Source organism: Melopsittacus undulatus, chromosome 11, assembly GCF_012275295.1.
Source record: "Melopsittacus undulatus isolate bMelUnd1 chromosome 11, bMelUnd1.mat.Z, whole genome shotgun sequence".
Taxonomy (NCBI): domain Eukaryota; kingdom Metazoa; phylum Chordata; class Aves; order Psittaciformes; family Psittaculidae; genus Melopsittacus; species Melopsittacus undulatus.
The window spans coordinates 18,976,189-18,999,595 of NC_047537.1; the positions used below are offsets into that span (position 1 = coordinate 18,976,189).

Sequence of the window (23,407 nt, forward strand, 5' to 3'; positions counted from 1 at the left end):
CAGCATCCCACCCTCCCAGGCTGCAGACAAGCAGGGGAGACCAGAGAGGAGAAAGATGCAGTCCCTGATTTTCTCAATGCTCTGATTCATCTCTTGGACCCGAGACTCAGCCCACATCAGCACATAGGCATTTACCTTCCTGAGTACAAGTTCTCCATTCATGTGCATAGCCAGGTTGCTGAAATGCAGCAGCATCTGGTCAGTGGCCAGCTGTTGTTCAATCACATCGTCCCCATAAATCACCACAATGGCCACACAGATAAAGAGGTGGAAATAGTCTGTCTGCAATGAGAAACCAGGGGCTGGAGTACAGCAGGTGGAGGCAGAGTCTGACTTAACCTCCCCCCTCACCACAAACATGTCCTGAGTGACATTTTTTGCTCCTTCAGTTCTGCCTGGTGGTACAGAGAACATGAGTTACTGGTGAATTCTGAACCAGAGCTGAATGAAAGTCTCTTCCCTTTCCAGCACAGCAGCAAGGTTCACACCACAGCTTTCAAAGCAGACTAGAGATTTTGGGGAAGGCATTTTCCAGCTGTGTAGGAGAAGTCTGAACTTCAGAAGTGAATATGGAGAAAACAAAAAAAACCCATCGCCTTTCGAAGCCCAGAATACTGAAGTAGGAGGTGCAGGGCTCCATCCTCCTGCTACACCGATAAACCTCTTTGCTGATTACAGACCCTCTGTAGCACCTACTTATTTTGGATGCTTTGCTACTAAGAGCCTTTACTGAAATGTGCAGTGCTTGCTGAGCTGGTGAGGGCTCAGCAAAGGCCCTGCTGCTGCCCCGTGTGCACTGAGCCCATCACCAGGTATCTTACCTGGTAGTGAGCCCAGCATGCTTCCCAGATGCGCAGCGCCTCTGCCTCTGGGAATTCCCGTTTGAAGCAGAGGAGGATCCAGCGGTGACAGAAAAGCATCTGCAGCCCATCCTCTCCCAGGGAAGAAAGGTGCTGATAGAAGCGTGGGTGCATGAGGCGCAGCAGCTCTCGCAGGTACATCTGCAACAGATGCTCTGAGCTGAGCCCCTGCACAGGGACCTGCACCCTCCGGCACCATCCCAAGGAGCCCCCCCTCTGTGTGCCAGCCCTGGGCTCCCGCAGAGCTGGCCACAGTCCTCTCACAGCCTGTTTCTTACAGCACAGCCAGCAGCATTATTGGATCTATCATTAAAGGCCAGGGCTTGCAGGGCACAGCAGCTATTTCACAAGGAAGGATGGAGGGTGAAAAGAAAATCCCTGACAGCCACATTGTGAAAAGAAAGAAGGGGAGAGATTCAGGCTGAGGAAAGCAGCTAAAAACCAGAGAAAAGAAAGGGCACAGCTATCTCTGGCAGTATTTCATTTCAATAGAGGCTGAGCAATATGGAAGTGATTTTGGAAAGCCTGACTATACAGGCCCACTACAGTGCATAAATCTGTGCAATAACTAACTGCTCCGCACCAGCAGCCTCCCAGGGGGGTTCCACCACAAATTTACCACTTTAAATTGGTGCCATCATGATCCAGGCAGGATTGTTCAGATTAGAATGGCTTTTTCAGGATTTTAACCAGAAAACAACTGACATTCATGTTAGAATCTAAAAAGTTGCTATTTTTTAACAAGATCACCTTATTTTAAGGAGTTCTCTCAGATAGATCAGGCTTTTCTTTTGGACATCATTAAAAAAATATATTAAAAATGTTAAAACCTCAAAAAAACCCCAAACAAAACCAAACCCACAGAAGAGAGGGCTGCAGCTCAATCAGTTCCTCTGCCTCATTCACAGTAAATGCCCCAGAATGAGGACAAAAATGAGCTGGCGAGACTTTACTGGCTGAAGGAAATACAAAGGAAAAGCAAGCATCATCCTGAGCATGTTTGATCATAAAAGATTCGTTGAATCAGCAGCCTTTAGCATAGCCAAGGTAACCTCTTGGCCAGTTTATTGGCTATAACTGCCTCAGGAGTGCCCTGATCACCCAGGATCAATTTTATCCATCAGGTATTTTCTGCTTTGGAGTGTGATTTGGCATGCTGGAACCCAACAGCCCAGAAAACTGCTGTATGGCATCCTTCTATCTTGACTGGGAAGAGAAGAAGCTAAAGACAGGGCTGAAAGGAGCTCAGCATTCAGCCTCACCAGCTGCTTCTCCATGTCCTCATCCCGGGGTGAGCTGATGAAGATTGTGTTCTGCATCAGTCCTACAAAGCACCAGAAAGTATCCGACTCATCTAGAACCTCTGCCAGAAGTGGGGCAACCAGGTCAGACATCCCCTGGGAGTAGCCAATTGTTGGGTTAAATACTGCATAGTTCAGCAAGATCCTCCTGGAGAAGAGATGCAAAGGGAAAGGTGAGACACGAGAGCACAGAGCCCCATTCCTTCTACCCCAGCTGCTACCACACAGGCCAAGACAGGCAAGGTGCAAAAGAGGAACAGATCACCCCTGCCATCTCCTGCACCCGGAGGCTTGTGAGCTTCTGAGCAGCTCTGCATCATGCTGCACCCCACAGAACTGCATTCCCTAAAGGACTGTAACTAGAAGCATGCACTAACTAGCACAGATACACTAATATTATACTTAACTCTCCTTTCTTTAGGATTACAACATTTTGCAACAATCCAAAGAGGCTACTGGATGGACATGAAGAGTTCTGGACAGCACACAGCAGCATAAGACAACTGATCTGAACAGAACTCTTTAGGGTCCTGTTTTCCAGCCCACTGGGAGCAGTGCAGTAGGAACAAGCAACACACAACATCTCAGGTACAAGGACACACAACCCTACTTTAACACGTAGAGATAAACCCTTCTGCAAACATCAGTCCAGTGAAATAAATGCCAGAAGAAGGTTTTGCATACCCAGACATAAAAATAGAAGAAAAGGTGAATGCAAAAAGACTAAGAGAACAGAAATAAAAGACCCAAGGAAAATGAAAGATGGTACCTACACACCTATAAGGCTCCAAGCCATACTGTCAGATGAATTCCAGCTGTTTTGCAGGCACACATTTACAAGTGACACAGCCATGAAGCAGATTGTTGTGCTCATCCTCCACCCCATCAGGAGAACCACAGACCCAAGCAACTGCCCACAGCCCTGCTGCAGAATCCATGACCCTCCCATAGCCACAGGAGGCTCATATTTCTCCTGTGCCTGTGTGTGCGGGGAAGCCAGGTGATGGGAACAGGGTTATTATATCAAAAAGTACATGGCTAAAGCAGCAGTGGAAGCACTGGAAAACAAGTCCCTGGTTTTGCACCACTTGGTACCAGTCACCATACACGTGGTGTTCTTCAGCCCTCCCAAGGCAGTGACCAGGGGCAGGCTTACCGAGATCTCTATACACTCCACAGGACACGTTTTTTGGGACACTGGAAGCAGACACCTCACCTCATAGTTTCCACATTTGGGTTGTTCTCCCCTCGAAAGAACTGGTTGCTGCGGTCGGTCCTCACCACGTCTTTATCCACTGTGAACTGTACTTTACGCCAGAAGTCCTTCTGTTCCTCTGCAGTCATGGAGAGCCTGGAAATGGAGCAGCAACAGGAGTATGTTGCCAAGAGAGGAATATGGTTGAAACAAGGAACAAAAAAGCTTTATTTCAGCTTTAAATTGCAGAGAACTAGTCCTACTCAGAGTTTTCTCATCACCTGGAAAACAGACAAGCAAGTCTGTCCAGAACAGCAGTGTCTGTCCAGTGGATTACCAGAAGGAGCCTCTTGGGCTATAAACGGGATGACACGATGTGTTTTCTGTGATAAACTCCACTTCAGAAGCAGGAGGACTCTGCCTTGCACTGCTCCTTGTGGGTGGCACACCAGAACTAACCACTCTGTTTTGATTGTCTTCTAATTAATAATACTGCTGCCCCTCTCCAGCTTAAATGTACCCACAACTGGGTTACAGCATACAGTTCTTGCAGCAATAACTTCTTTGAATTAGATATCCTTTTTTTCTTCCCTATTTTTATATACAGATATATTTATAAAGAACTGTAAGTTTCCATTTCCACCTCCAGTGCATGCTAAGCTTGTAGTCTTGCCTATGAGATAAGCTTCCCTATGTGGAACTGATGAGCTTGTTTAAATCATGCAGATGAGAATATTTGAGCTTGAGGGTCTGGTATTAGCTCTTGACCCTCAAGAGTTCAGCTGTGCCTGATACACCTCCCTTACCACCCCTCTCACTTCTCTACTCCAATCAGCTTCTGCTGAGGAGGAGGAGGCAGAGACTGTACGTCACCATCGGTATCACTGCGACGTCAGGCCTGAGCAGAGATGAGCAAGGGAGGATGAAGCTGGTCTGTTACCTTTTCTCCTGGATCTCAAAGTATTCTTTCCTCTTCTGCAGTCTCAGTGCCTCCCTCTCTTCAGAGGTGGACTCATAGCTGTAGTAGTGCAGCAGGAAGGGCCACACCTCCCCACGGATGGAAATATCAATCCCACCAAAGAAAATGGCCTGGAAGAAAGAGCAAAAGTTATGACTGGTACAGTTTTAACACTCCCAAAAACAGCAACAAGAAACTGCCCGCCACTATGCTTTGGTGGCTTTGCAGTTCTTTCCTGACAAGTGACGCCTTGATTCAAGCTCCTGCAATTTGCACATGTTTAGAGGGAAAGTGCTGGCCTTCTATTCCCAGACCAGACACAAATCGGGCTCATTTCAATGTCAATAACCCCCCCTGGAGAGGCTCTATGATTAACGTGTCGTTCTCATGTCACGGCTTAATCCCCAATCTTAGAGACACTGCATTTCACTGCAAACTTCTCTCTCAGGACCTGCACCCAGTGCTCCCCCTGCACTATTTCATACAGCACTCTCCATTTTTCTCTCTTTGATTTGTTCACACTGCGTTTTGCAAACATGTCTGGCACTGGACACTTCGGTTTACTCACTCCAAGCGGCAGCAGAAGCTGGGCAGGGAGATTCTTTACCATCTAGACTCATCTCCAGTCACCAGAAGACTTCCAGCCAAGCACTACACACCAGTCTTTATACTCTAATGCCCAGTTCTTGCCCCCAGCATGGAAGCAAGCTTTTGCAGCTTCCACGTGGGCACTTGTACTCCATGGCAGTAGCAAAAGGCTCAAACTAGCAGCAGGCAGCCCCTCACCTTCTGCAGCTTGTACTCCTCTTCCACCTGTCCAGATTCATTCAGGTGATGGAGCCAGGCAGACACATCAAGGCGCTTGTAGGTGTTCTCCTCTGGGTGGGTTTCCGAGGAGGGCAGCTTGGGGCGGCGGATGGAGAACTGCATACACGTCCTCTCGTCTGTAAGCTGCTGAATGGGGGCAAAGACAGCAGAACACTGGAGGCAGGAGCCAGGGGTAGCAGCAGAATGTGAAACCCAGCAATTTTCAGAGCAGGAAAACCTTTTTGCATGGTTCCCGCAGGATTAAGCACTGAGGCACCGCACTCGGGGAGGGGTTTGTAGACTCCAACCATTACAATAGCGAGAGTGATTAGAATAATTAAGAATCTGAGAGCCACAAACCAGCTTCATCCTGGAAAAAAATTGTTTCCATTCCTCCCCCAGTCTTATCCCTGACCTGAAACTGAATTAATGCTGCTTACAGCAAAACTTCACCCTGCCAGGAATGCCTGCAATAAATTACATATGATTGGCCATATACAAAGGGATTGCTGTTAGGCAAGCAGGGAACTGCACTGCCAGGCTCTCTAAGGGCACTCATGATCCCAGCGCAAGACTGCAGCTGACATTTAATTTAAAAATCAAAGGTTGTTCAATGCAAAAAGTGAGCCCATGCGACCATAATAAGAAAAGCAGCAGGGGGCTCTGTGGGAAGGATGGAAATTTAAAAATCACTGTTTCTAATAAGCACATACAGTATCTTAAACAGATAATTAAAGAGCTCTTATCACATTTGTATGTAGATTGAACAAAATATGGCAAGATGCCCTGTCAAAACATTTCCCAAGCAGTGTGCTACTGTGCACAAAATGGACGCAAGACTCTTGACAGAATTTCAGACCTACCACTGCAGATCCCCCCCCTTCACATGCCTGAAGCCCCGAGCTGACCTGTTAGGTCTAGCACATACCTACCTATGCAAGTCTCTGGATTATCTTCCCCCACATTCCACAGGCGAAACAGGAATGGATGGGGACAAGCAAGTACAAGAGAGACCTCGCGTCCCACCCACAGCTTCATCCTAAACACACGCAATGCATTGTATCTTTCTGCTTGACTTGGTGACATGAACTCATTGCTCCACTTCTCCAACACGCTTCCCTAATTAAAACCCTGTGAAACACCTGCTGGAAACCCTCGTTGTGCCATGAACCTTGCTCAGGTACCTGGTCCTTGAGGTGGGTCTCTGTGCAGTACTTCCATTGTTGAAACACCTCGGACAGCTTATCCAGGCCACCATGATGAAAATGGAAGATCTTGTACTGGCTCTCCCTGCTCGCAACAACCAGTTGTCCACAGGTACAAGCCTCATCGCTGTGGGACAAAACAACAGGGAGAGCAACCTGCATTTATTGCCCAGGACAGCAAAGGGCCTGGTGGGGAGGGGAACATCAGATGAGACAGAGTGGAAAGCAAATTACAAGGAATTGTAGCTCCAGGTTATCCCTTAAAACAGGGCACAGAGGTAATTTTAAACTCTGGGACTTGATGATCCTTATAGGTCCCTTCCAACTTAAGATATTCTATGACTGCATGACATGGCCATAGTGACTATTTTCCCCAAGAAGCTCCACTCCCGGTAACAGCACTCTTTTACCCTTATCTGAAACGCTTTTGGTAAGAGAGGCAAGAGCAACCTTTACCTTACTAGGCAAAAAAATCCTTTAGGCCCTATAACTGTAATTCGAAGGCACTCCTTGGGAAGGCTGACACCTGCTTTCCTGGAGACAACCAGGAACAGCCTTCCAAGGAGGATGGCAGAAGCCATCTGTCCCCAGAGCCCAGCATGCACTGATCAGCAGCATACACAACTGCCACACAGAGGAACACATTACCTGAAGAAGAGGCGAAGGGATCTCATTTGTCCCAGGTCCACTCTGAAGACACCACAGACCTGCTCAAGGGCAAATACTTTCTGCTGTTCATCCCATCTGGTGCTCTGTGTTTGCCCGTTATTGTCCTGGAACTGGGCACTGGTGTCGAGGCTGGAGGCAGAGCTGGTGGAGCAGGTCAAGTGATTGTCACACGTGTCCCTGCAGACAGAAGCATGGGGAGAGAAACCCCACAAGACATCAGCAAAGAGGACTACAGTTACATGTAATAACCACAGATGCTCCATGTTAGAGAACTTTTGTCAGAGCTCTGGAACTGGAATTCCATGCAGGTCTATGGAGTCAATAACTGACAGCCCACACAAGAGATGATATTATTTTAATGTAAATTAGTTCCCTTCCATCCCTAAAAACGATCCTATTTTTGGTCTGTTCTTAAATTTCACACAGACCCGGGGAGAGCTAAAACCAAACTGGCTTTTGAGGAGGCAAAATGAAGAAGCCCAGCGTGGGAACAGCCAGGCTCCTCCAAGGAATAGCCTGTCCCTGCTCCTTGGCACAGCACAAGGACCAGATTGGGGAGCCGGTACAACAGCACTTGCCTGCTTTCCAGCCACGCCACAGAGCCCTGAGCTGCAGGATTCCTTCAAAGTGACCAGACAAACCTGGGATCCTGTGTATGAACTTCAGGCAAATGGTTTCCATTGCAAAAGTGAAACTTTGGAGAGTTAAGGAGTGGGAAATTACATATGAGCTCTTTAGCTCACCACAGAGAAAGTGAAGCCAACTGCTCACAACACACTAGGAGCTCACTGCACCCCACATATCCATCCTTAAGAGTAAAAAGAGTTTAGATGTAAAGCCCCACAAACCCACCACCAACCCTGATCCCAAAAGAAAAATATCACTGCTTTGAGAATTAAGTGAATCTGAAACTGTGACCCCTTGATTCTTAAAAAGGCCAATACATGTGAACAATCTCAGCACAAGCTCTGAATGGGTTCCGCTGTGAAATCAGGGTTTGCAAAACAAGGCAAGTAGCAGGTATAAAGACAGCCCCCTGCAATGCCACTTTATGCAATGTTTTCTAATCCGCTTATCTAACAATGTAGGCACTGAACGCTGAAAATCACACACTCAGCATGCATCTGCAGCACACCACATCAGTATGCTCTCCAAGCCTGGCTACAGAGCCTCTTCCACAGGGACGAGCCTCATTTGCAGCATCCACCCATGGTTCAGGTCACTGCATTCCAATGGACAGGTCTCCGGACATCCCAGTTAGTTGTGGGTTAAATTTTCATCCATGCCCCTGTGTGCTGCCCTGTTCAAATGTGTGACTCGAAACCTCAGTGCCCACACGCAGGGGAAATAAATCCCCAGACCCCCTCCTCTAGTTCTGCAGCATTATGCAGATGAGACCAAGCCTGGGTTACCCTCAGCTAAAAGAGCAGCTTCACTACTCTGCTCATAAAGTTTTGCTGCTCCAGGTGGCTGAAAGAAAGTGTCAAAGCAAAACTTGCATTCAAGCCATTTGGAGGGTGAGGTCCTAGATGGGGCATGGCCATATCTCCATGTGAGCAGGCTCAAACAACATACCCAAAATCACTCAGTGAGGAATGACAGCAGTTTTTCTAGGTTGGACACTGGGATACTTCCAGTCTCAAGCGTGGCTATACACCATCACCTGGGAATGTGTCCATTAAAATTGTACCAGCCTTTGTGAAATCCCTACAATCACAGATCCACAGAACACCAGGTTGGAAGGGACTTCAACCTTGAATCTGGTCCAGCCTTTCTAGGCAAATCAAGCTTTACTTTCTGATAAAGCTGCAAAATACACTTTCCAAAACATTCAGGACCTCATGTTAACATCAAAGTAACAGGAGTCCTGGTACGAGACACTTGTGCTGGGCTGCTCGCTGTAAGCAGCTGGTATTTATGGAGCAACACTTCACAACAGCCACAGCTGGTTCCACAGGATTTTCCTGGAAGAGGTGACTCAAACCAGCTTGAAGACTGAGCAGAGGCAACACATTTTCTAAAGCTCTCGCAAAGATGAACTGGTCAGGATGACAAAGGGCTGGAAGCCAGGTTGGCTCCGAGGATTATTGTCGGTTCCCTCATCCCAGAGGCCAATGTGCCTGTTCTTCAAGAGCATCATCTGGAACAACCAGCAGCAGAGAGATAACTGCCAAGAAACAAGAGTTCCCGTACAGCTGGGCTGGCTCGCTCTGATCCCAGGAATTGTGTAGCTGCTATTGCCAGCTGCAGTTCCTTCTGCTACACAACCAAAATCTGCTCCAGGTACAAGCAGCTACCCAGGAACGTGGGGGCTGGAGCACCCAGCCACAAATGTGCAGTGTGGTATATCCTGGAAATGCTTTCTCCAGACAAATGTTTGCAACTCACATTCAGCCACTGGTTACAAGCTTGCACATGATCCCAACACACAGGGAAGCAATGTGAGGCAACATGTGTAAGTGGATTTACCCTTTCTGGACAGCAGAAAGACAGCAAGTGAAAGCACAGAGCCTCGGAGTGTGCAGCCCAGGAAATTCCACTGCTTTCAGTGATGTAGAAGCTGAAATCTGGAAGAGACATCTGTGCAACCTGTGCCCTTTGAGGCTGATGGACATGTACATTCACACACACTGCAGGTGCGGAGAGTCCAACCTCATGCACTGCTGCAGACTGTGGAAGTTAAGGAAAAAAACTCACTGCTTAAAATTACTTTTCCCTGTATATATTGATTGGGAAAAATAAAGAAAATGAACTGCTGGGCTTCTGTTTAAAATCATTTTAATATTGAGATCATTCTGTAAGTAAGTAAGAACAACTAGTGTGATCAATGCTAACAGTGTGGATGTGGGGAGTCCTTTAACCAGGCACACAAGATACACAGATGCAAGGGAAGAATTCATTGTTTGTCAGACTATTCAATCTGTTAGATGAGGAATTTGTATCAGAGTGCCCTGAAAAAGCAGGGAGCTGGCACTGCAAGGTAAATAGCTGGAGGAACATTCCAGAGAGATTTGGGTTGTAGGATGCAGGAAAAACAGAGCACCAGTCAAGTTACTGCACTGCTCAAAGGACAAGAGAACAAGTGCAATAGTTCTTGGGAATAAAGGTCCTGATCTTAAAGGTCTTTTCCAACTTCAATGATTCTGTGATTCTGTTCCATTCAAGCATTTTCCCCTCACTCAAGTCCCATTACTCTTTTGTCTCAAAACCCATCTCATTCCTGCTGGTGAGCAAGACCATTCAGCAACCAACTACAGTCATCAACCACATCTGCACCCCTCCAGCTTCGTAGCCCTTGTGAAAGCAAGTGCTTGTGTCAAGACCCACTGTCCTCCCACCAAATGCTGATCCAAGGGGTCAGCCACTCTGCAAGGGAGACCTCTGATGTTCAGCAATGGGACCCAACTTATGGTTTGGTCAAAGCATTTGCACACACCTAGAGCATGAAGAGAGACAAACCCCATTACATTTTGTGCTACAGAGCCAGGGCAGAGACTGCACTGATTGCATGGCAAGACTATTTCAGCAACACGGATCTGATAACTCATTTTACAACACAATGTGACAAATGTAATTATAAGAGGGAAAGGGGCTGAAGATTACAGCCATGATGTGGCAGTTACCTAAGCTGTCAGTGCGCACCACCCAAATCCCAGAGAGCCTCTTGCAAGAGCCAAACCCTCCTCCTCGGCTCTTCACCACCACGGTACCAAAGCACACCTTCACTAATAATAGCTCTCCTTACAGGCTGAGCTGCTCCAGCATGCTGGCTGCTGAAGCACCATTTATGGACAATAAGTATCATCATAATGTATGAGCATCCATGTAATGGGAATTACATGCCCCTCTTCCTCCCCAGGGGTTAGCATTCTCTGTTCCTCCACTATTCCCCACGGGCATTGACCTTCCAGGTCCCTCTAGGCACTGACCTTCCAGGTCCCTTTTCTTTCCAGCAAGGTGAAATAGCTTGTGGCTGCATCAGCTGCCTGAAACGTCTAAGACAGGTACCTTCAAATGAACAATCCATCAAAAAAGTTCAAAGCTATCCTGAAATGCCCAAAAAATTAGTGCAGTGACTGTACAAAGTCAGGGAATATGGGGAAGCTGGAACCCAAATCTATTGTTCTGGTAAAACAGTGCCCTTGACGATATACATGTATTATGAATTGTGAAACATGCTGGGTGAAGAATTGTGTTAAATTCACCCTGTGGCTGAAGATACTTGGAACCTGAAGTTTAAATACTGAACAGCCCAAACAGAACCCATCTTCACTGACATCAGTGAATAGGGAAAAAGGTGCTGGATAATCTGGACAGAAGCCTGACCAGAATTTCTGAAATTGAATGTCATCCTCATGTGGAAGCATGTCCATATGTCTGCAAACACATGGAAACACATCCAACAATTCTTCCTATTTGTGGGGGGAAACCTGGGAAAAACTGCCCAGGACGTCACAGTACAAAGTACACGAACGTCAACGTGGACTTTCCAGAAGCTCGTTCCACAGCTTCTCATTGATCTGTTTGCTTTCAAAACATAAATTTCCTCACGCTGAACTGCACTAAATGCTATTTAGTAGCTAATTAACTTTCTGTGCTGAAAACCTCCTGTAATTGCACTTCTTTCACCTTTTTTAGCCTGTGTCCTCCAGGGAACCCAAGCTGTCCTATGGCATTTGTTCTGCTCATTTCTATCTCAGAGGCACAAGTTCTTTCCCGACACCAGACTGCCAATCACAGCTCCAGAGGTCACTGGAGACCAAATTAGGAGCACTCTGCCTCTGACAAACTTGCTTTGCTTAGCTCACCGTAAAGGGAAAATAAAAGGTTATGAAAAATAATTGTATTCTTTCATGCTGGGCACCAGGAAGCAGGTTCAGCAGTGCTTCTAAAAGTCGGTGTATTGTTGTTAGTCACTCTCATATTGTTAATGTCATTGATGCTATTCAAAGAACACGCTGGTTACATCTTAAAGACGCTGGAATCCCTCCCCCTGCCAAGAGGAAAGGCACAGAAGGTGGTTTGTGGTTACCACCTTGCCGGCACACACTGTGGGACCGACCAGCAGCAACTCCTACATCCTCCTCTGACCTTGGGCCGTAACAGCAAGTTCATGATCAGGGACAGGGCTTTGAATCAGCATCAACTCTGCGATCATGAGCCTGGGAAATAAAACATTTGAACAGGATGAAACGAGGGACTCAAGGAAAGCCGATTACCAGCGCTGCCTTCCGATGGGCGGGATCCGTCTGTCCTTGGGAAATAAAGATCACAACAATTTGTTATGCTTTACATGGCTATTGCAATCCATGCTCACGGCACCCTGCCTGCCTTCCCAGAGCACACACACCACTCCCAGTGCAGGCAGCACCCGGTGTCCACCTCTATGGCAGTTCATTACCCCAAAGCTCGGGGGACAAAAGCCAACCTGTGTGGTGCCTGGGGTGAGCCACCTCCGCAGCTGGGTGCTGCCTCCCTGCCTGCTGCTGAGCAAGAAGCCTCACTACACTGTGGGCTTTGTTGCTCCTGACTCCTTCCTTCAAGCCCTCGTGGCCTAAAGGAGAGCCAAGAGATTTTAGCCAGCAAGAGGGGGGCATTAAGAAAAGCAGCCCTGCTTACGTCCAAAGGGTTCCCCCAGCTGCTGTGTGTTAAACCAGAGGAAAACAAAATAAACCAGTAATTCTTGAGTTATTTTGACTGTAAATGGGAAGGGAAAAAAAAAGAAACATCATCAGAAGTTTGTATTGAATTAATATGTTTTACTCTTTTACCCAAAGTCAGGAACGTGATTCACACCTTCAGCTAAAAGACACTCAATGTGTTTTCCCCAGGTGGGATTCCAGGCAGGTGGAGGCTCCCCAAGTAAAAGCCAGGCGAGGCTTTTCCCTGTGACTTCTTCTTGCGCTGGGGTAGCAGGGGCAGAATTAGCAGTTTGATGCTTATGACTAAAATACACATTTGGCTCCTGAGAAGGCAAACACAACAAATCATTTGGAGCCGAGCGTATGCTGCTCAAGGATGTAAATGTTACCTTCGTTCTGAGGAAGGAAAACATTCCTGCTGCTGAATGGTGGGTTTCCACAATCCAGACAGGGAAGGGGCACCTCCTGCCTGCCTGCAGCTCATTAATAAATCAATCGAGAGGCAACACTTATAAACCCCAACTCCTTAGATGGAAAAAGTGATTTCTCAGCAAAGCCCCCAGAAGAATGTTTGCTTTCCAGCCCATTCCAGCCTGGCAGAGGGGACCTGTCTTGATGGTGTTTATTTGAGTTGGAAAATCCATGGGTTATTTTGCTTTTTCTCTTTCAGTTCTCTCCATGCAAAACTAAAAATCCACACTCATTATGCTAATTCCAATCAAGCCTCAAGCCCGGCCCCGGGAAGCCCTCAGCATTACCTTTGTTCCCGGATTCCGGGCTCTAAGCACTGAACCAGGGGTTTCGGGGGGACTTTTGCTGCGAGCCGCAGTGAACCCATCCCTGGCGCTGACCCATCCCCAGCGCCAGCACCACCCAGGGAGGGTTTCACTGTTTCCACCACACAATGCGGATTTCCCAAGGGAAGAGCTTTCTTCAAGTAGCAAAAGGGAGAGGAAAAAGGCGAGCTGACTAAAAGCTTGTTTCAGAGTTATTGTAAATGCTTAATGCTCTTATAATTGCGAGGACCGAGCCAAGATGACAAAGACTATGCAGATTTATTTGCATATACAGTTGTACTTTAGAGGGGACATGCTCTTTATTTTGATCTAGTTAATGCAATTCTTCCCTCACAAAGCTGTGGATACCTGCCAGCGCCATTTATCTCCACTCTCAATTAGGATTTCTGGGTGTTGCGATCATATAAATAAGGAACAGAAGAAATGCAAGAATATCCTGGGAAAAGGCGTTTTATTGCAATGCCTCCCGCAGAAAACAGCCACGGTGGCAGATTCCTGCTCCTGCAGCTCAGCCAGCCCATGGTGCCGACCTTCCAGCCACGCCTGGGACTCGGGATCACAGAATCCCAGCCTGGTTTGTGTTGGAAAGGACCTTAAATCTCATCCAGCTCCAACCCTTGCCACAGGCAGGGACCCCTTCCACTGGAGCAGCTGCTCCAAGCCCCTGTGTCCAACCTGGCTTTGAGCACTGCCAGGGATGGGGCAGCCACAGCTTCTCTGGGCACCCTGTGCCAGCGCCTCAGCACCCTCACAGGGAAGAGCTTCTGCCTAAGAGCTCCTCTGAGTCTCCCCTCTGTCAGGTTAAAGCCATTCCCCTTGTCCTGTCCCTACAGGCCCTTGTCCCAAGCCCCTCTCCAGGTTTCCTGCAGCCCCTTTAGGCACTGGAGCTGCTCTCAGGTCTCCTCTTCAGGAGCCTTCTCTTGTCCAGGCTGCACAACCCCGGGGGTATCGGGTACGGGGAGGGGGGGTCAGAGCGGCCACCGGGACGGGCGAGAGCCGGGCTGCGCCGCCGGGCAGAGCCCGCCCCCTGGCGGCCACGCCGCGCCCGCCGCCCGGTCCGGCGCCCACGGCCACTGGCACGGCCACGGGCACTACCCCACGGCCCGGCCGCTTCTCTCCGCAGGCGTCAAGCGCTTCCCCTCCTCCCCAGCCACCCCTCACAGCCCCTGGCACCCCAAAACCCTCGAGGGGTAAAGCGGTTCCTCCGTCCCCCCCCCACCGCTCCTGCCTGCGCGGCCATAGGGTCTCTTTTCCAGGCATCATCTGCTCTCATTCCCACTATTCCTCCCCAGAAATCCCAAATACAGCTTCCCGATCCCGCCAGCGGCAGTTCCCAATCGTGAGTTTGCTGTCACTATTTCCTTCCACAGAAATCTGGCTTTGAACCAAAGGAGGCAAAACCCAAACCTGCTGTAATTAATGTTAGTGCTGTTCAAATATTGATGTCAAGCCAGTTCGAGCTGAGAGCCTCGGCAAGCTCCGGGTCTGCCCAACCTCTTTAGGTCTGCTGTCATAACGACTCCTAACTGATTACACAGCATTGCCCACAGTCATCCCAGTGTCCAGCTCCCTGCAAACCACCCGAGAGCACTGCCTTGGATGAGGTTCACACCAGCCCTATGGCTCAGAAGGGAAGAGGGACCATCTTTGTGATAGAAGAAGGATTTAGGGATGTGTTTTTCCTAGGCATGAATTTGGGTGCAAATGGAATGAGGTGCTTTGGTGTCTTATACTGTAATCACACTTTTGCAGGCTATGTCTTGGGGAACTGGCGTCTGACCCAGGAGCAGCAGAAACCCACGGCCTCATCCCCAAGGCTGGAATCATCAAAAGTAAGATGCTGCAAGAAGCGTGTGCCCAATTCCCCTGGTTCTGAGAATATAATCACTCCTGTTACAACAGCGATGAATCCCCAGCCTGCCGGTGGCTCCAGAGCTCCTGCCAGTTCACACTAATTTCAGCTCATTTCCCCTATAATTTTCCCTCCTGTTTATCCTGCAGAGGGCTGAGCAGCACCGAGCCCTTCAGGTGAGCTGCCAAAACAACATGATGCAACTCCACACACTGTTACCACTGCTCCCACCGGCGCTGCCACCCTCCGCAGCGCTGTGCCTCCGCTCCCTCCCGAGGAGGTGATTTACTCATCAGCTCCCTGGGAAGAGGCTTAACAACAGGATGTGCAACACAGCTGTAAAAATTGCATCAACTGCGGCACCAGAGCAGTTCCTCCCTGTGCTGTGTGCTTCACCTGGGCTGCCTGCGCTAGCTGGGTCAGGTGAATTCACCTCTGCTGGAGAACACCAGAACCGGGGCTTTGTTTAGCTCCATTGTGAAAACCTTTCACTAGTTTTATTACTAGCAGCTAAAATCATCACCTTCTTATGGAAGACGGCTCCTTCTCCATTGATACTCATGACCGCATCACTCACATCACTTCTGCCTGTCCTTTAAAGATGTGGAAGTGGGAGCTCTGTCTATTCCACCACTTGTGGGACCCTTTGCAGAGCTCCAGCCTCTGGCCAGATGTTGCCCCAAGCTCTGCTCATGTGATTGCTCCACTGGGGCTTCTCACTCAAAATTCTTACTGTACCAACCAACATCCCAACCTAATGGTAGTGAAGAAACCAATGCTGGCATTTACTTGTCCTCATCAGCATTTTTGCATGGTGCTCATCAGATAACAGCTATCACAGTTGACTACTGAAGCGAAAAGCCTTTAGTATCCTGACCACTCACGGCCAGGGGAAGCTCCTGTCAACCAGGCACAGCAAACACCAAACCCCCAAACAAACCCCACTTACAGAGCACTAAGTGCTTCTGCAGCCACTGGTATAGATCTGATGTCATAGTCAGTTAAAGTAACTTCAGAGGCATGGGTTGAAAGACATTATATTGGTGTCAGATGCTATTTGGTTGCCAGGATGTAACAAAAGACTTCTAGTTTCACTTTACTGATGGGGAAAATGGAAGCTGAGTAATTGAACAGGGCGGCAGCAAGCCAAAGCTGGGTGTAGAATACAGCACTCCTCAAGTAGTACCCTTCAGAGCACATGGCAAATGTTTCCTGAGAGTCAGCAAACAATGGTGACAGGGAAGAAAGGGAACAGAATGGAATGATTTTATTTCTAGCATCCCTCCTTTCCTGCAGGAATACAATCAACAACAAGGCCATCACCAATCCAAGGGTTTCATGTATTAGCTACCTCCCTGCAGGAACCACATACCACAAGCAGAAAGGGATCCCCAAAGTTAAGAAGGCCACAGACCCCAAGAGAGTAAAGCAACCTCTCCATGTGTGAGGAGTGCACCAGGCAGACGTGCTGGGCTCATCTAGAAAGAGAAACAAGAATGTGTATGCTGGTGATGGGACACTCCCATAGCTCCTAGCCTGAGGAATTGTGTAAATGGGAGGAAAGCATCGGTCGCTGCATGGGATCCCTGGCACGCTGTCAGCTGAGAAGCAAAGAGGAAAAAAAAACCCCAAAAAACAATGGATATGTTTTTATTTCCTTATGTTCTACCAGGCAAGTTGCTAACTCACAATGACTGACTTGTTGCACAACTCAAAACGCTGCCACCTACATCCCTTCTCCTGCCTCTCTGCCCCTGCACCACACACACCGCTGTGTTGTCAGTTCCCTTCTGCCCCACTGTCAGGACACCTTCTCAAAGCACCCCTGGCAGTGTTCAAGGCCAGGTTGGATGGGGCTTGGAGCAACCTGCTCTAAGGGAAGGTGTCCATGCTCAGGGCAGGGGGTTGGAACTGGATGAGCTTTAAGGCCCCTTCCAACCCAAGCCTGTCTGGGATTCTATGATGCTCCAAGAGGCATAAGGGACCTGTGACTCCTGGTTACATGGAGATTTTGGTAAGCAGCTTGCTGAGCCCCTGATCTCATCTGATCCAAGTCCATGTGTGCATCCTAATTCCTCCACAATGCCACAATTTTCTGTTTCTGATGATACCTGGTTGCACAGAAAGACTGGACTGAAACACCCGGCAATGCTCTGCTTCAGCTCCTGAAGGGGAGCTGGTTTCCCCAGGGGAAGGCAGAGCTCTCTTCACATCAACTCCCTGATGCAGAGGGGAATAACCAGAAACATTTGTTCCTCTTTGCAGGGAGGAGATGGTGACCGGGAGGTAGGGAGGGAAAAAATGTTCAAACCATCTGCCAGCAGCACAAACTTTGTTCACACTCCAGTTCTGGCTCAGATGGGAAGCAGCCAGCAGAAGGAAAAAAAAAAACCCTTAAGAAACAAGGAAGCTGTTCTCATGCTGTAGTGACTTCTGAACCAGCATTCCCCCACCCCCAACACACTGGGATGAACACAGGGAATAAGGGAATACCTTTTGATGGGACTTCTGCAAAGTATTGGATGCAAAATCTCCTGCTCAGAGAGCTGGTAAGATCCTGCAGATGCCATGCAAGGGGGCTCTGTAGGGAAGAACAGATTGGCATAAAACATGGCCACACTGGACAAAAGCCGTTCAAGTCTCAAGTCCCAAACAATGAAAGGTCTGTTTTATTAATCTGCTGCAAATGATGAGTGCTGCACACACTGTGTGAGGCTTCCAGCCTGGTGCCGGGAGAGGGAAAAGGAAAACGGAGAAAAATAGGAAAAGGGAGGGTTGGAGGAGGGGGGGAAGGAAAAGGGGAAAATCTCTCAGGAGCAGGAGCTGTTTCCCAGCCAGGCGGCAGCAAAGCCGGCAGAGGGCTCGCCCGAGCCAGGCTGGGGAACCACGGAATTCAGAGGAATTCTGCAGGAATTCAGAGGCAGGGGGTGAGGATGCAAGAGCAATGTTTCCTTCCTCCCCTGACACCGCCGCAGCTCAGAGCATCAGAGCTGCACAGCAGTTACAGCACAAGGCTCCTCAGCTGCCTGCTCTGTCCCGAGCCCTGCGCCCGCAGCCGCTCACACCTCGCACAGCACATGGCCAAGGGTTGGCATTTCCCCCAGATCAGTTCAACCTCCTGGTTTTCAGCAGGAATAGGATGTTGTTTGAAATGTGTGCCACACTATTCCCACTCCTAACTGCTAAAACCAGGATAATGCCTCGGGGTGTGCAGCGAGCCAGGCCATAGCTTACACACACACACACACACACACATGCACGCACGCACTGAGGGACAAGAACATTTGCCCTTCAAGAATCTTATTTGGAACTCAGAAGCATTGTAATTGTACTTCATCTACCAAAATACGCTTAAAATAAAAAACAACCCAAAACTTCACTTTTTTCAGAGTAACGGAGACAGGTCAATCACAAACTGTCAAGGAATTACAATTACCAAAGAGACGCTTTGGGTGCAGAGGATCTGGGAGCTTTCTGGTTTTTAGCTCAATGCCAAGAAGTTTCTAACACAACACAACATTCTCTAAAGGTGCACGTGAGTGAAGTTCCAATCCGCAAGCAGTAGCCCAGTGCTAGAACACAATCTGAATGGGACAAAAAGCCTGGAAACCAGCAAAATCAAGTCAGTTCTTAGTGATATTTTAAGATTCAAAGGCCACTCTAAAACTCTTTTCAAGGGCGTTTTGTGACATTTACGTAGTTTCCAAAGTCTTCTACATTGAATATTTGTCAGGAATGATTTAGAAAGCTGAGACACTGTCAAATTGACCTTGTTCAACACAATTTGGAAACCAAAGCATGACAAGATAGGATGGGTTGGAATGGGATGGGCTGGCTGAGGTGCTGCTCAGACCACTGCCCACACAGCTGCTGCAAAGCCCAAGCCAGAAACCCCTGTGGCTCGTGCTTAATTAGAAGTATACTGGTAGGACATGTATTAGTGTAAAGCTGACCTGAAGTCTGACATCACTGCTCTGAAGTGGCTTAAAATACCCAGAGAGAGATGAACCAAGTTCAATACTTCCTTCACAAACCCTGTTCTTACCAGCATTCTCTGGGCTTGAATTAGCCATAAAGGAGCAAAACCTCTTCAGAGGTCAAGTCTTCATGTAGCTGTACATTGCTGACACACACAAAGGAGAGCTTGTTTTTCCTAATTTCAGGTGCAGTTTCAAAGTTAAGCCTTAAAATCAGCCCCATGGTGCTTCATGAATGCAGCGCACGCATCCTCCCCAAGATGGAAATGAGGGATACACAGCACAGAGCACAGACCAGAAAGCCAGACACATTGTGTATCAGTAGAGGGAGTTATACGGGCATCCTACTCTTCATTATTCCTCTGCTAGGGTGCCCTCTTTCCCCTAGGTAAAGGTTACTGCAGATGCTGTTGAGCATTGTCATTTGGATATAGCAGCATTGGCTAAAACATCCAGGGTAGACATGCAAGAATTAGTATTTGTGTGTCATAAGTGGGATCACATTCTGAACACCAGCAAAAACAGTCCCACAAGCAGGCTTCATGTCAACACAGAGCCTTGCAGTGAGGCAGCCATGGCTCAGAGGCAGTCAGGCTGACACTTTGATGTGGTTCTCCACAAGCAGTAACTTGCATCTCTCCTCCGAGAGCCAATTAGACCAACAAAGGACCTTTTTAATTTAGTGATGGTGCTCAAAGGGCTCAAGACAGTTCACCTGTAAGACTGTACATGCACAGCCCTGAATATTCAGGGCCAGGGTTCACTGAGCAGAAGACAGGACTGGCTGTCAACCAATTTCCTGTGAATTATACAGGTGTCTGAAGCAAGACAGGATATTCAGCTCAGTGCCACTCTGAAGCTTTTCAGTTTCCCTCAGCACCTCCAAGCTCAGCTACCAGCACCCCAGCTATTCACCCAGAAACTAGAAAAAAGGATGCACTCACCTGCTTTCATTATCCAGGAACACAGAACTACTGCTTTTCCCAAGGGCTTCACTGATGGGAGAAAGGCAAAAGGGGGAAGAGAACGCATCAGAATCAGAGTCAAAAGTACTGTCCCTGCTCACGTCATCAGCAGACAGCTCCAGGGAGCCCTCATCCTCCCCTGGCTCTGGCCTGCAGTCCAGGCCTTCCTCTGTCCCCTCCACTGACAGCTCCGACCTGTTCTGCTCCTCCTGAGAGCTGATTGTCAAGAGGATTCCTGAGTCACTGCGCGCAGGCTGGGGGGACCGGTGGGTGCCATCTCCTGCGGGGCAGCACTGCGGCAGCTTCTCCCCTTCCGAAGAGGGGGAGCTGATGTAAGCCACGTCTTTCACAAGCTGTGACACAGTCAGAATGTCCTCTCCTCTCAGGACCACTGCCCCTCTCTGCTCAGGCGGGGAAGGCTGCCGGACAGTGCCGAAGCCCTGAGCGTGGCGGCCATGCTTGCGGGGGGCTTTGCGCACAGGGGAGCTCTCGGGGGTGATGTAGCGCAGCGCTTCCTCATCCTGCCGCTGGATGCGGGAGTTGGGCACCCAGGCAAGGATCAGCGTGGTTCCCAGGAGCTCATCCTTCTCCATGTACAAGCACAAGTAGCCTTCAAGAGAGCAAAGAAGCCATCACTTATGATGCAGATTTAGGCTAGGGAAACTACATAAACCTGAAATTTGCTCTTCCCCATCTCCCCCCACTTCACCACCATTACACAAGGGCAAAACAAACCCTTTCATCAACCAGGACAGAATTCTGCCAAATGAATTGTGGCATGCTCAGCATTAGTCAGTATTTACAAATAACTTCAAGTCTCCATATGGCTTTTGAACAGTCTAAATTCCCTCTGGCCTAAGTGGACAGAGAAACAACATGCAAATACTTCAGCTTCCTGCGTGGATTATTACATTCTGAAATATGTTGGCACATGGAAAACTTCTGCTGTTTGTTAGTTAAACAATTCCAAGTGCCAGCTAAACATTTCTTTCTCAAGACTGTTTACCTTGGTGTAGCCAAAGGGCTACAATATCCATGACAAGCCAATGGAAAGAAGAGTCACACACACAAAAAGGGAAGCTGGGTCAATGTTCAGAGAATAATTAGTTTTGTGAAGCTAAGCCAGTGGCCACAGCTCTCTTTGATGAGAACATGAAAGAGGAAAGGAATAGATGAGAATAAAGGGGTAGAGCTATATTTATCTTCATTTACTCCATGTTTTCTTTCTTTTCCCTCTACCAATGGTTGTTGAGGCCCCGCCAGCAATGACAGTTACAGGATGATACTTGGCTTTCCTGAACAATACACATATTTGAAAGAGCAACAGGAGTTACTGCCCTCAAATGACAACTGTCCATCTTCTAGCAATTCAAAAGGACTTGCTATAACAGGTAAATTGATGAAGAAGAAAAGAAAGGAGAAATAGCATGGCTTTCCTTAGTCTTCCATAAGACTGCCTTCCCCTGTCCCCCATTGGCACCTCTTCATTCTTTAGAGCCCAAAAGGTATAATTCCATGCAAACACACCCCCAGGAGAGAGAAAAGAGCAAGTGAGCCAAGTCTGCAACACCCTATCACCTGGGTGATGCTCCCCGATGCCTTGCAGCAGCTCAGGTGGGTGGACACAGACATTGTTCTTGGAGTAGATGATCTCCCCATCAAGTATGGAGGGTGAGCTGCTGCCACCACCAGGAGTCAAGGTCAGGAGGTCGGAGGCTTTGGAAGAGGCACGTCGGAGGAGTCGCCCCAGAGACATCGCCAAGGAAATGTTTCCATTATCCGTCAGCTCTAATCAGGAGCCAGACTGGGAAGATCTGCCAAGAAGGTGTAAAGAACAGTGTTAGAATAGACACGACACCACAGCACCTGCCCTCCACTGTCTGAGAAGGAAGAGGTCTCCCGTAACTGCTGCATCCATCCTACAGCCCAAGCAACAGCCTCCAAGTGCTTTGGAGCTGTAACTTTACATTTTAAGGATGAAATACAGAATCCCAGGATGTTTTTCTCTGCAACGAAGAAATATGAAGGCAGCAAACCCCCCACATTTTAATAGTTACTGTGGGGGAAAGAGAAAAGTAATGCTTGTCACTGCAAACTGCCCATTAACGGAATAGCTCAGCGATGCAGAGCTGCCCGATGTATCACTGTCCTGGGAATGCCAAAGAGAGTCAGAGTAGACCCTGGAGGATTCCTTCATCATGGAAAAACTGCTGAGACCATGACATTAAACAAGAGGCTGCTGCTTTGCCCACAGTAACCACTGATCTCCAAAGAAAAGATTAAGCAAAACAAGTTCATCTTGTGCTCACCATTTTTTTGGCATATTCCTGCTGTGTGTCTGAGGGTTTGGGGTTGGGATTTGGTGGTTTGGGGGTTTTGTTGTTTGTTTGAGCAGTGTGGTTACATAGAGCCTTTACAGATATAAGTGGCAGGAGGCACACACTGAGCAGAGCAGGCAGGCTCCAGGAGCAGAGCGTGGCACACTGCCTCCAGCAGACATGTCATCTATGGATAGGTGACTCCAGTTAACTGGGAAGTCTGATTCCCAGCTCATCAGTGAGGAAGCTATGTACTCAGAGACGTTCTCCTCTCCAGGGCTGTGGATGAGGAGCTCTACAGTGAGCCCAGGGGGGCCACCCAAGCTGTAAACTATTTAGCAGATGGATCTGGAAGAAGACTTGAGGTGTTGAAACAACAGATGGGTGTTGCATCCCACAGACAGCCCAGCGCAGCTCAACACAGAGCAGGCTCTACCTGCCCCTGCTGTGTCCAGCTGGGAAGCAGACTGTCTGAGGCACAGCAGCTTCTGTTCTGCCAAAAGTACATGAGGAGAGGCCCCATCTACTTTTCCTCCTTTGTATTTACATGGCCTCACTTGCTCGTGAACAGGCCAGTTTGACCCAGCAAACGCCACACATCACCACGGTCCCAGGTCCAGGGGCAGCCCACTGTGCTCCTCATGACAATTCCCACACCATGACCTGCAGAGCATGCAACAGGGGCAGCCAGACATAAAACCAAGAGCAGACAGACCCCGACTTGTACTGTCAAGGCACTACATGAAGGAAACACATAGGGACCTAAAGCATCGTCAACCACTGAGCAGCTCTGGTTTCTTTAAACATGGTTTTAAAGGTATCTCCAGGCAAACAGGAAGCGAGAAGACAAAAAGAGCCAAT

General features: G+C 48.5%; 1 protein-coding gene across 9 annotated transcripts in view; it reads right to left on the reverse strand.

Moving 5' to 3' along the window:
* TBC1D16 (TBC1 domain family member 16) overlaps positions 1-23,407 on the reverse strand; it is a 30,702-nt gene that overhangs the window by 2,307 nt on the left and 4,988 nt on the right. For 4 of the 9 annotated variants that reach the window (XM_034067989.1, XM_031046344.2, XM_031046345.2 and 1 more), the window contains exons 2-13: positions 21,807-22,042; positions 20,208-20,838; positions 12,087-12,157; positions 10,925-11,003; positions 6,975-7,172; positions 6,306-6,453; positions 5,101-5,268; positions 4,297-4,445; positions 3,378-3,512; positions 2,123-2,309; positions 822-1,001; positions 136-282 (exon numbers count right to left, since the gene is read on the reverse strand). In XM_034067989.1, the coding sequence (XP_033923880.1) occupies positions 136-282; positions 822-1,001; positions 2,123-2,309; positions 3,378-3,512; positions 4,297-4,445; positions 5,101-5,268; positions 6,306-6,453; positions 6,975-7,172; positions 10,925-11,003; positions 12,087-12,157; positions 20,208-20,838; positions 21,807-21,984 (2,271 nt within the window). In that variant the 5' untranslated portion in view covers positions 21,985-22,042. The remainder of the gene's footprint in view (positions 1-135; positions 283-821; positions 1,002-2,122; positions 2,310-3,377; positions 3,513-4,296; positions 4,446-5,100; positions 5,269-6,305; positions 6,454-6,974; positions 7,173-10,924; positions 11,004-12,086; positions 12,158-20,207; positions 20,839-21,806; positions 22,043-23,407) is intronic. The other 5 variants (XM_031046348.2, XM_031046347.2, XM_031046349.2 and 2 more) reach the window with 5 other exon arrangements.